Genomic DNA, 13,899 nt, shown 5'->3' on the forward strand with positions numbered 1-13,899 from the left:
TGGTCTTGGCCTCCTAAAGCATCCTCTGAGCATAAAATGGGTCTTGTTGTTTAAGACAGGCTCCCACTTTATAGATAGAGGTAAGCAAGCTCATCAACGGATGTTTTGTCAATAATTTACAGGATTAGGGTTCCCCAGCGATCACTGCATGTGCTCCCAGCTGTGTCCACACCGTCTCTCCCGCATGCATTGTGAATGCTCACTAATCAACACCACCCTTCCCTTCCTTCCTGCATTCTCTCCAGACCCCTGGCCCACACCAATCTGCCCTCCCTTGAATGAAATCTCCCCTTGCCCACAACTTGTCCACCACATAGGAATTGATCAAGTTCCACCTCTTCCAAAGAAACTCCTTTCCTCTTAATGACTTAAATAGCTGCAGTATTTATCATCTGTATATGTGACTCTGACACATATTTCATTGAAGTGTTTTTGTTTTTCTGCATCTGGGAATTCTCTGAGGCCAACGACCACACAGTATTAATTTTACCCCTCACAATGCACCTCATGGTGTTTTGCTTATACAAATTGCCTAATGGAGACTTGCTAAGTGAATGTAGCAATGAAGGTCATAATTTATGTGTTATGCTACTTTTTCCATTAGCCCCGTATTTGTAGTGTACAAAAAATTGTTCAATATATCTTTATCGATTAATGAATTACATCAATGTTGAGAAATTGTTTGTAGTATTATAACAAAAAAATCATAAGCCTAATCTAGTACTTGTTATTTAAAATAAATAATATTGAATAATATGCGTCTAAGGCACTTTCTGTAACTCTACAGAAGCCGCACAATCCCTAGGATTCACTCTTGAAGAAGGAAAACTCTTCTTTCTTCTCTCAGGTCTGGTGAGGACAGAACTCATCCCTGGTCAGTCTTCTCTATCTCTCACATATAGTGGACAATAGTTGTAAAATCCGAGTTTTAGTAGTGATAACAATTAGGAAGAGGACCACTAACTCCAGGACACATTCCGTTGCATAGATGGATTTGGGTTTTGCTGTGACCTTTCTATAAATATTGTACAGCATGTTTGCAGGTACTATGTCTGGTGTTATGCCAAGAGTATGAAATTAAATATGATTTGAGCTGAGATATCAGAGTCACCTTAGTTTATGACACTATTTGGATATAATCACTATTAATATATCTGTCTAATAGGAACTGCTTAAAAGGTAGGCATGCAATTTGGTGGGTAATTCTTTGTGAAAACATTTGTATTAATGCCATGACTTTTTTTTTCCTTCTCTTCCTCAAAATGTTTAAACTTGTATTTTACTTAAATTTTAGATCAAAACACTAGGGCAGGTCACATAACTTATATCTTCACTGTGAGAAAATAACTTAGTTTATCACATTTCTAATACAGAGTGTTTAATTTTTTTTTTAATTTTTTTTAATTGATAAAGAGTCTTACTCTGTTGCCCAGGCTAGAGTACAGTGGTGTTAACCTTGCTCATAGCAGCCTCCAATTCCTGGGTTTAAGCGATCCTCGTGCTTCTGGACTACCACCAGGCCAACAGGATGCCCAGCTAGTTTTCTATTTTTAGTAGAGATGAGGTCTTGTTCTTGGTCAGGCTGGTCTCTAACTCCTGGGCTCAAGGAATCCTCTCACCTTGGCCTCCCAGAGTTCTAGGATTACAGGTCTGAGCCACCTCCTACCTGAATGTTTCATTTCTAAACTGTTCTTGCTTTTAACATGAATAGCCTAAAAAGATGCAATGAAGAAGATGCAATGTATCAAATGAAATTTTTAAAATGAAAGACATAAAACTATTATTGTTATACATATTGCTCCATGCACTTCCCTATTAAACACCCCTCTTTATGACAGACCTGTCCCGTCTGGATCCTTCTTTGACTGCCTGAGTCCACCACTTTACCTTTGTCTTCCTACCACTTGAGCACATTAGAAACCCTCCTCTTGTTATTCCAAGCATAAAATGTGGTGCTTAGCACACAGTAGGCACTCAACAACTGTTTGATCAATAAATAAACAAGACTCTTTTGAAGCCACACAAATGAACTAAAATCTTCTGAGGATGGATGATAAAAGCATCTGCGCCAGACAATAGTCTTTGAAGTTGAAACTGTCTAGGAATCTAAAAATTCAAAGGCTCCTTTACGTTACCCTGACATTTTATTTCACATCAGTGCCACTTTGAAACAATGATTTTATCTTTTCTAGCTTTTTCATTTCTTTGTCATGATCAGAAAAGACTAACAAGTAGTTCTGTTTATGTAATCCTGCAGACCAAAGCCTCCTGCAAACACATGGAAATGACCAGCCACGATTCAGTGGACAGCCGTGGTCTCAATAATTAACAGGAAAAGGGGTTCAAAGATCTGGCTTTGCATTAATTCTAAAGGCAGATGAAGATATTAAGCTATTTTTTTTTTACTATTACATAATAATATTCAGAGAATTAAAACAAGTACTTTGGATGTCTTAGAAGGAAAATATTATGCTCATACATTTTAAGTAGTCCTTTCATGATACACACAAAAATACTTTTTGCATACTTATGGAGTAAAATATGTCATCGACCTTTCACATATCTCTACAGGTGATGTCTTTTCCCATTTTAAAAGTTTGTATGCAACATTTTTCTCTATACCTATGTGTCTTTTTTTTTTTTCCCAAGTGCTATACCACTTAAGTGCCAAGGTTAGGAAGCACTTGGTGAAGGCCTGGGCCTTATGAGGTATCATAAACTGATTTCTTGCCTCTTTGCCTTACAGAACCTTCAATACCAAAGCAGTTCAGTTAGAAAGTCCTCAACAATTAGGATTACTAGAATGACGTTACTAATTACAATCTGTTCCTCATTTCTTGAGTGTGGTCTCTTGTGAGCCCTGGAAAGAATTAAACAAAAAGTGATGAAGGTTTTCACATTAGGGAGTACCAGCTTGCCTCGTCATACACATTCATAGATTTACACACCAGTCCTGCCCGGTCTTTCCCCCATGCTTGATTTTAAGGGTGTGATAATATGATAAATATCTTTGTAACCCATTAGAAAACCCTTTGATAAACTCTTTGGTAAAGGGCTACAATGAAACAGGTTAGCCTTAAAGAGCTCTCTGATGTAACCACTCAAGTTGGACATTGTAACATGAAAACAGCCTTTGGCAATACTTAAAAGAATGAGCATGGCTACGTTCCATTAAAATTTTATTTCAATGTCAATATATCTAAATTAAATTCATATGATTGTTCATGTAACACAAAATATTATTTTTATTAAGCAATAATAATAGTAATAATGCAAAGAAAGTAGCATTCACATTGTCGGATAGAAGTATGTCTATTAGAGAATACTTTGATCAGTCAACTTCTTATTTTCTAACTTCTACTTATCTAAAACAAAACAAAATACTATTCTTATGTTTCTTTCTATCTTAGCTTGTGGGCTACACAAAGACAGGTGGGGGAGAGCGTTGCATCTGACTTTAAACCTCAGGAGAGCAGATTCTGTGTCCTCTTTCATTTGTTGCCACAGGTTCAGGCCTTACATCAGGCACCGTACACCGTGGGTCCTCTGCGCATGTCTGTGGGAGGAATCGCTGCTAAATAACTTACAGTCCTCTTAATGTCAGGGTCGCCTTATGTATGTGCCAGTAAATTTATTGATACTTTCTCCCTTTCTCTAAGCCTCCAGTAAAGTTAAAATGCATTAGCCTTAAAGATGTAAGTTATTTTTGTTAAGTTCAGGATATTTAGAAAGTGACCTATTTGTCAACGGAAATCTCATTTCAGTTAAGCTATATGGTGTCATGGACTGAGTACTTCTGCCCCCCGAAAATGTGTATATTGACATCCTAATCTCCAGAGTGACGGTACTAGGAGGTGGGACCTTTAGGCAAAGATTAGGTCCTGCAGGTGGAGCCCCAAATGAAACTAGTGCCTTTATAAAGAAAACCCTACGGAGCTGCCTCAGAACTCTCCCCTTGTGAGGATCCCCTCGTACAAAGCCGGAAAGGTGCCCTCACCAGGCACCCAGCTGGTGCCTTCATCTCAGACCTCCCAGCCTCCAGAACCGAGGAATAAATTTCTTCATGGTATAACCATGAAGAAATAAATCCACTTCATGGTGTTTCTTTTATAGCAGCCTGAGCAGACAGGGACAAATGGTAGCAAGCCACACAGCACACTGCTAATCACTGCTGCTGCCTTCCCAGTGTGGCCTCTGCGTGTAATTGTCAACCACCACTTAGGTTGAGGGGAGCATATCTCGGGCCCTCTGGACCTGATCTACTTCAATCTCGTGCCAACTATCAATTTTTCCACTAAATTCTAGTGCTGCGCCTGAGCCCAGCCCTCAATATAGCATCGTATCCCTCTGCAGGTGCAAGCTTGGCTGTGGTTTTCAGCTTTGGTCCGGAGTGAGTGATAGAGTACAAGCCTGAGCGACAGCCTTGCATGCGGCCACAGCCATCACCCCTGCCAGGGCAGTTTTACTGTCTTGTCACTCCACAGTCTTTCCTTTAAGTCATATAGTCATTTCCACCCTATGCTTTTATCACTGACCCCTGTCACAGCTACCGTGGCCTCAGAACGACATCTGCAACAGAGAACAACCCCGTGTTTGCAAGACCTATGCTATGGATTCATGCATATGTTTTAGAATCAAATATAAATTATATAACCAGCAGCATGTGGAAAAACAATGTTATTCTTTTCCTCTTTGCATCACTTTTGTGTAAAAAGAAAAACAACAAAACAAAAAGCATTAAAATTGAGCGACAGTATTTTGCAGGAGGGAAGCTGCATATTTTCTTGTGCCCGACTGTTGCACTTTGCTAAAAAGCACGATTGATACAGATTTTCAGGCTTTTCAGTTACAGAATGTAATACTTATTTAACTGCCAACTAACTCGAAATAACCTTATAAATCATCTACATTCCTGTGGGAACCATCATTTATAAGTCAAAAGTAGGCATTTTCTTCTTTACAAAGACCACCCTGGGCATTTTAGACCCGAGGCTGGGTTCTGCCTCGAGAGCCCAGCACCTGTACTTAGCCCTCCAGGAGAAGGCAGAGAGATGCAGACGAGGGACTTGCTAGCAGGCTGGGAAACCGTGGGGAGGAGCCTGCTCGGCGGTGCGAGGGGAGCCTAATGCAGCTCCTCTCTTCCCGGAGTCGAGTACACGTTCCCTACCCACCAAAGGAAATAAACAACTACACAAGGTGAAACCGAGTGATCAATAAAACTTTATAGATCCAGAAAGCCGCCGGCCACCACGCTGGGAAGCCTCACGTGCCCCCCTGCTGTACTGGGTGAAATGGCAGCCGAGGAATGAGGCTGGCCACAGAGAGAGCTCCGAGCCCAGCAGCTCCCGCGCCCCCGCCGGACTTCAGCGCGGGCAAGGTGCCTGCCCTGCCTGGCCCGCCGCTCCGGTTGCCGGCCTTCCGTCCCGCCTGCCCGCTGAGGCCCGGCTCGGCCTCTGCTGGGCAGAAACCCTGGCAGGGGGTAGCGGAGCAGGGGCTGCGAGGGGCCGCGGTGAGCCGCACGGTCACGCTGACCCCGCAGTCTCGGGACTCACCGGCCGCGTCTGTGGCCTGGACTCACCCTTTGCCCAATCCCAGCTGCTACAGAATGACCAGCCGACCAGGGCCAGCACAAGTCTGTTTTTCTGGTTTGCTTTTAATTATTTCACATCAATCTGTGCCCAGTACTAAACTAGCCTTGCTATTCTTGTGTCTTTTACCGTCCCCAAACTCTCTGATAGATGTTTGAAAACGGCATGCAGCCATTCCACTGGAGACCACCTGTGCACTGGGGGCCTTGTCATTGCTAAGAAAAGGGCTGCCTTTCGTGTATTTATTTACTCTTTTATTTATTTAGCAAAGGTGAAACCAAGTTTATGGAAGAAGAGAAAGATACGTTTACAGAACAAGAGCAAGATACAAGTTTCCCGAGAAAGATACAAGTTTCCCGAGTAAGATACAAGTTTCCCAAGCAAGTTATGTTCGCCAAAGACAAGGAATAAGCCCCTTTTTGCAACAAAAAAAAAGCTCTGGTTATGGACCGGGTTCTGCTTAATACCTTCTGGGTAGGCCTCGTTGATGGTCAGACACTATTACCATGGAACCACTTTGATGGACAGTTTAAGAATTTAACTGAATTGACAAAAACAGAACAGGGTTTAGAAAAGGTCAAATTCTAACTGCCAAACTCTTCCTAACGTCCATATTAATTTCCCCTAGAAATTAAAATGGACGATTGCAAACTGTTTTCAAAGCAGATTTTAATGCATTGTTCTTGAGGGTAATTTTTTTAGGATATTATTCCTAGAATTTCAGTGGAAAAGGAAAATGTGCAAGCAGTATCTTAAACAGTATCCACAGACATGATGAGGTAATTACATTTTTAAAGGACATAGACAGGGACATGGGCTGGTTCTGAACTCTCATGTATGAAGTATTTGCTACAGTATTGGAACCTACCTACTAAGGGCTTACTATACATGAAATTCTTCACTTTTCCTTTAAGGTTTTGGTAAGCTTTTATGATTTCTAAGTCAAAAGTTAGCAAAATATTATATACCAGACAAAATAAACCATTTTGTCTACAACAATGGGCCTAAGATCCAGCAGGCTGGGGAACATCTCTACACGAAAGCATGTTTAAAAATACAGAGCCAACCCACAGAATAAATAGCAGGGCAGGTGAAGTGTCTGCCGGACGGCAATGAGAGTTAGAGGGTGACATTGGCATCTCTTTTGAACACAGTGGGCCACGGTAGTGGTTCTGATTTCTTCTTAATTGGCACACGTGACCTTGGGCTCTGTTAGACTGAGGTCACAGCACTTCGTGCAGGAACCACGGATTTAAAGAGCCCTTAGAAGGTCTTCACAAAGCAGAAATGAAACCCATGTTTGCCCAACTCCAGCCTTTTGCTCCAAGTCTCTCCAAATCAGTGAAGCAACATTATTAACCCCCAGTTTTTCAAGCTGCAGCAAAAAAATCAGCCAATTGAGCTGCCTTCTCCCCAGCCCCACTGTCTGTCTCAGGTGTGTGCCCTGCTTCTCCCTCCCAACCAGCAGGCTCCTAGCTTCTTCCCCCAGAAATGATGGTGAAAGCCAGAGGTCAGGCATTCGAAATTGCCTGACTCCAAAGGCTCCTCTCCTCCGCCATGCCTTTTCCTGGCATCCTGTCAGTTGGCATCCAAGTGTCAGCATTCACTTTGCAAAATGAATTAATTCAAATGAGATTGGCCTATAGTTGCAGGCTCAGCACCATCCATATTAGAAAATGACCAACCTTACTTATTCAATTGGATTTTTGTAATGGTTTCCCCTTAGGGAATAAATACTTCTGTTCTTGTTGCTGCTGGGGGCAGGGCATTTGTTCTATGAAGCAAATGCAGGCTGGTGCCCTGTCCAAGGTATTTCTTACTTCCAGATGTGTGTCAATAGTTTGCATTTTAATGTAATCAACACTGAACAAAGATGGCACTTGAAAAACACTGGGAGAAAGAGAAAAGAGGGGGAAGGAAGCCTCTGAGACGGTGCCTTTAACGCAGGACTGGATTTCATGCGACCTTTACAAACAAGGAACCTCGTGTCTTACAACATTTTACTGAAACATTATTTTCTAATAAATCCCCTTTTGTGTCGCATCCTTTTTGCTGTATAATAAGCAAAAAAGAAAAGAACAATGGCTGGAAATTCTGTCTCTGTGATTTGAAACGCTCTCCCTTGCATGCTGAGAAGTGTTATAATGAATATTTTTGGCATCAGCTGCTGATAGCAGCTTGGTACCAGGAGCACTTGATTCAAAATGTCATATGATACAATAATACACAAATTGAGTGCACAGAGGGGGAAAAAAATCAGGCAACCTGTCGTAGGTACAGCCATTTTTCATCAGCATTCAGGGATGGAAGAGTGGAAGTAGAAACCTGAACCCTGAAATATGAAAACATAAATAAACCCTTACCCACAACACCAGGCAAACGCTATGAACAAGCGTAACATGGCAGTTTTTATGCAATCATAACACAAGTGGCTTCGTTAGTCAAAATCTTATGACACAAATCTGTGAATGGTCTAGTACAACTAAAGTATTCAAGTCAATGAGAAAATGGATTCAGATGCCGGGAAGTGGATTTGTAACCTACGCTGGGAAACAGACATGTTCTCAAAGCATCTACCAATTCCTTTTCTTCTCTGTCCCTCTCATCCACTGTTCTGAAAGGGGCAGATTTCACCCCACCACTCACCATGACACCCACCAGCAATTGGTGTAGATGAAAAGGGTTCCTTTTACGGTAGACTTTTACTCGCCCCTTGGCAGCCTTAAATTTTCTCTTTTCCTTTGACTTGTACAGTATTGCATGGTTTATAATGACTTTATAAGGCACAGTTATTACACCTTGGATCCTAAAATCACCTTCCTAAAGGCAGGCAAGGCAATCCTGATTGTCTCCTTGTTCTCCGTCAGGACACTGAGAATCAAAGGTGAGAGTCTTGCTTGGGGGGTCAAGGAATAGAAGTGCTGGACAGAAACAAAATGCCGAGTCTCAGGATCCCCCCACAAAGGTGTGATCACAGCACCACGTTGCTTCTCCTCAGAACACTTCACTCCATACAGCCCTGTCCGTGGAAGCCAAGGCCTCAACAATGGGCAGAGAACCAGGACAATGACACAGAAGTGCTAAAGTGACGTCTGAATTGGCAGCAAGATATTTACATCACTCAGCAGCTCCAGGTCAAGCTCACACGGAGGCCGCATGAGTAGAAACTGAGGAAATACACACCTGGGTTCCCTGTGCACCCAACGTGGAGTTGAAAAATGAAACCCTTGTGGACTGCAGAAGAGAAGGAACAGCAGCATGGCCTCAGTCTTCCTTTCGTGTTGATGAAGTTGAGACGGTCAGGACTGCTGATTCTATATTCCTTTCGGAGGGTCAGAAAACTTCGTTATGTAAGTAAGGTGAGTGACTTTCTACTCTAAAATGAAAAGTTTTTACATCCCCTTCACGGAAATTTGGGTAAAAGGAAGTTGGTGTGACATCCTCTTCATGTCTCCCAGGCCCACAAAGGCAACAGATGGCCTCTGAGTTTTAGAGATCTCTTTGTGTTCTATATTAAAATGTTTTCCAATAGATTGGCATAGTGTAGGAGTCTGGCTCTTTATTAAAAGATTGTTTCTGAGGTTTTGTGCAACTTCTTCTGTGAAGTATGAGATTATGAGTCCTTGCAATTTGCAGCTGAGTGCACAAAACCCCTCTCTGCACCACGTTGGAATCGCTTTCCATCTTTCCCATGGAAGACGTAGGTCTGCCCATCAGAACGACGGGCTGGGCCACCCACTGATGTACCGCAAGGAAATTATCAAGTCCATTTTCGCTACGTGCACTCAAGAGTAGGAAGGACAATTTCAAATTGCCATCAAAATGCTCAGCACAGATTCAAATGAAACTGAACCAAGCAATGTCATGTCTAGTCTTGAGCTTGAAATCCTGACCCGCACAACTGCAGAAGCCTGGTCCTACTACACAGTACTTTATTCTTCCTTCCCAACCACTGCCCAAAAGATAGCTTTGTTGCCTGTCTCTCATTCCATTAGATACAATCACTTGAGAAACAGGAAACAACACAGGGAAACGGGAATCTCGTAGCAGTGCTGAGATGGCACTAACTGTACCTTATAGACATTCAGGAAGTCCTCATACAGAGGCTGGACCGCTGAGTCCTACCATAGAGCAAGCTTGGCTAAAGAATTTGCGTACTTCCATTTCAGTGTAATAAACCATCATAGTATAAAAATCACACAAATACAACAAAAGTTCTCTCTCTGTCTGTCTTTTTATTTTTTCTTTTTTAGAGACAGGGTCTCATTTGTCACCCAGGTGGAGCACAGAGTTGTGATCATAGCTCCCTGCAGCCACCAGCTCCTTGGCTTAACTGATCCTTCTGCCTCAGCCTCCTGTAGCTGCAACTACAGTCACATGCCACCTCACTTGGCTAATTTTATTCTTCACTTTTTGTAAAATTGGGGTCTTGATATATTCCCCAGGCTAGCCTTGAACTCTTGGCCTCCAGCATTCCTCTCACCCACCTCAGCCTCCCCAAGTGTCAGGATTATAGGCATGAGCCACTGTGCCCACCCCTAAAGTTCTCCTGTCCGTAGCCTTCCCACCAGAATCATTTAAGCAACAGCAATAAAAAATTAGAGTAACTTTACAGTATAAAACATAACTACCACCCCAGCCAGATGATCAAAGTCAACATCAACAGTGATGAGTCATTTAATGGTATTGGTGGGTACCCTTGATGCGATGTGATAAGAATGGCTCTTTATCTCTGGAATTTTCCTCCCCCCAAACCCCAAAACCCATAATCCCAGTCTAAACAAGAAAGAAAACTTCTGACAAACCCAAATTAAGGAACATCTTGTAAAATACTTGCCCAGTACTCTTCAAAATGTCAAGGCCATCAAAAATAAGGAATGTTTGCAAACTTTTCTCAGTCTAGAGGGCCCTAAAAAGACAGACAACTAAATGTAGCACAGTAGCCTGGTATCTTCTATAAGATCCTCAGACTGGAAAAGGACACTGGGGAAAAGCCAGTGAAACCCTCATAAATGATGGGCTTTAGTTAGCTACGATGTATCACTATTCATTCATACTTATGTAAGATGCTAAGTCAGAGAAAACTGGATGTGGGTCTAATGGGAACGCTCTGTACCATCTCTGCAACCTTTCTGCATGTCTTAAACTCTTCTGAAATAAAAGGTTTATTAAAAATAAGTCATCCCTCTGTTTTACTGATTTCTATGTATCAGAATAATTCACATACCTGAAACTTTTTTTTCATTTCTTCTCTTTTACAGAGCAATGTGACAGTGCCCATGGGAATCTGACCACAATGCTCTCATGGACTGTCTACCAGTAGAGTTCTAGTCGTACAAGAATACCCCAGTCTTCTACGTGGGAGGCTGAGGCAAGAGAATCACCTAAGCCCAAGAGCTGGAGGTTGCTGTGAGCTGTGACACCACAGCACTCTACTGAGGGAGACAAAGTAATACTCTGTCTCTAAAAAAAAGAGAGAGAGAGAGAGAGAGCCCCAATCTTGTTTATACAAGTTGTATTTGTTATTTTAATTATTTCATTTAATTATTTTTGAAATCACAAGTAGAATTGCAAATGAGAGAGTTATTTCTATGAAAAATAGACTGGATGATTTGGAAAAACCTACTAAGGGCAAAAAGCTAGAAATATTTATGTGAATATGTGTGTTCTTGTGCCATCAAAGATGGGAAGAAAACGTCATGAAAATCAGAAAAGATTCTGCCCTCAGCTTGCTTATGTCCTTTAAGTTCTGTTCCACTTAAAGACACCAAAATTAGAAATCACAGACCATGCATATGATTTCTGGAAGAACTCAAATCAGTTCAACCATCACCAAGGAACAGACGGCAAAGCTACCTCAGAGGACTGTGAGTGAATGTTTATGTTGGTAGCTAATATAAAACAGAATGTTACAGCGTGTGTGTATCATTTTTAATATTTGCCCTGTTTAACTTTCTTTTTTGTTATCTTTTCAATTATGCTCAATTGACTGACCAAGACATTCTACTAAAGGCGATTGTTAGTTTCATCTTTCACATGTTAATATTTCACACTTTGATTTTTGCCGTCTGTATTTAGTAAGTTCAAGTCTTTATTTTGTGCTATTTTATAATGAACTCATTGTGCAATTCTGTCACTCCCTTTCCCTGGTGGACTCCAGACACAAGGGTGATTGCCTAATTAGACTGCGCTGCTTGTAAGAAGCAAATTAGTTCAAGTGGTTTTTTCGGATGAACAGTGCAAAGTGTCATGTGAAAGCCAGAGAGAAGAAATCCCCAAGAACAAAAGAGCTCGGAAACGGTCTTTTCTTTTTTAAATGCAAAGTCTGAGAGAACAACATCATTTCTTCAAAATTAAGTGACTCTATTTGCTAAGAACTCTAAGTAGGAGTGAAGATGAGAAGTGAATAATGTGACAAGCTTCTCTCTCTGCTTCCAGGTAGTAAATGCTACACCAAACAGATGCCACTCAATGGGAATCTTCTTATTTTACTCTGAAAGCAAATCACTAAGTCAGATTTTACCTTCCCCAACAGAATCTGTCTTTCTCAGTGATGGCTACGGTGCTGTTTCTTTCTACATTGGTGGAAAACTCCTTATAATCAAAGTTGAATAGTTCCAAGCTTTTAGAGTTTTCTAAACAGAAAGATGCTGTACGGCAGTGGTGTCTGCATGCTGATATTACGAGGACTTTTTTTGCTTATCTGCAGTGCCAGATATCACAAAAGGTGTCTGTATAAGCATGAATGTTTTTGTGACTAATCAGCTTTCGTTAGTGTTTGTATGTTTAATGTGTGACCCAAACAACTCTTCCAAAGTGCAGCAGAGAAGAAAAAAGGTTGGACATTCCTAGTTTAAGGATACAGTTAATGAAATTGTTTGTTTACAAATTCAGTTGTTTACTAGAAAAAAAATGCTCCTTAAAAATTATGGTGGCTGACCCTAATAGTATGAATACATTGTATGAATCCTATGTATTCAACTTTGATATGAGGACAATTAATGACAATTAATGACACAGTGGGGCATAGAGGAAGGGGAAACCAGACAGAGAAGGAGGGAGGGGGTGAGGAAAAGGAAAAGAAGAAAAAAAAAGAAAGAAAAGAGAAGAAAATAGTGACAAATTCTTACATAAATTGGATTTAATTTTGACCAAAGTACATTATTTAAACATTAATTTTTAATTTAACTTGTTAATATGTTTTTTAGGATATTGCATCCTCATTTATAAGTGAAATATGTTTATAATTTCCCCTTTACAATAATATATTTCCTCCAATTTTAATATCAGGTGTATCCAGACTATGTAGAATGATTTTGAAGTATTTCTTCTTTTTCTATTGTCTATAAGATTTGGCATGATCTGTTTTTTAAAATTATCTTTTACTTTTATTTATAAATATTAGTTGTCTATTTTTTGAGACCTTGGAAAAAAAAAAAAGAAGAAGTTAACTGATGACTCCATACTGAACCTCAGAGTCAATGCAGTCTATCATAGACATACTCTTATTTGACAATGTAAATGTTACTTTCTTTGCATTGTTAAATTATTATTATTGCTTAATATTTCGATGCAGTAATCATCTGATTTCTTTTCTGAATGTATTTATCTTCATTCTTTTTTTTAGAAGGTTTTTGTTTCTAGTCCTCATCTTAAACATTGTTATTGTTATTAAATTTTAAGCCTTTTTAATTTTCTGAAGGCAAAAAGTGGAAACCTAATAAACACATGTATATGTAAAAAAAAATATTTCTTTTTTAATTCAATAAAAATAACATGGCATAATAAAAAAAATTAGGGTGGCTTAGTCTGAAATATGCTTTTGACAAGCAATTTTTAAAATAGGGCACTTATAAAAATATACTTGAGAAACAAATCCAGGGGAGTCAAAATGGATGTTAACTATCCCTCAGGAATCTAAAATGGTACAAAGAATCCAAAGTCTGTGCTCCTTGGGAGTAAGCACTGTGCACATTGAAAGGTTAGAAGAATTGCAGCCTGCACATAGGTCGGGCTGGACCTCCTACATTTCCATTACGGGTGTGCCTTAGTCAGAGATGTTGGCTGACAAGTGGGCAACAGATCAAAAGAAAAATCACAGAGGAAAAGAAGCACCAGGGCCGTCCCGGTTCCCACCTGCTCCTCTCCCAGGGTTGGTAGGAGGTGGAGGGAGAAAGAAAGACGGTGGCAGAGTGAAGGGGGAGGCCCCAGGAAGGGAAGTCTTGGGGCACCAAAGTGTTTTTGTTTCTTCCCCGTTCTTTGCTTCCTCCAAGCATTAACCTTGAAACTAAAGTACAACATGAGGAAAGAT

At 40.7% G+C, this 13,899-nt stretch overlaps 1 protein-coding gene across 5 annotated transcripts in view; it reads right to left on the bottom strand.

Annotated features, from left to right (window-relative positions):
- The window catches only part of FGF14 (fibroblast growth factor 14), a 670,572-nt gene that overhangs the window by 550,233 nt on the left and 106,440 nt on the right, over positions 1 to 13,899 (bottom strand). The window contains exon 2 of one of the 5 annotated variants that reach the window (XM_023513112.1): positions 7,854 to 7,920. The exons of the other annotated variants lie outside the window; for them this stretch is intronic. Coding sequence (XP_023368880.1) covers positions 7,854 to 7,872 — 19 coding nt within the window. The 5' untranslated portion in view covers positions 7,873 to 7,920. The remainder of the gene's footprint in view (positions 1 to 7,853; positions 7,921 to 13,899) is intronic. 5 annotated transcript variants of the gene reach the window in all.

Source organism: Otolemur garnettii, unplaced genomic scaffold (assembly GCF_000181295.1).
Source record: "Otolemur garnettii isolate 467f Iridium unplaced genomic scaffold, OtoGar3 scaffold00034, whole genome shotgun sequence".
Classification (NCBI taxonomy): Eukaryota; Metazoa; Chordata; class Mammalia; order Primates; family Galagidae; genus Otolemur; species Otolemur garnettii.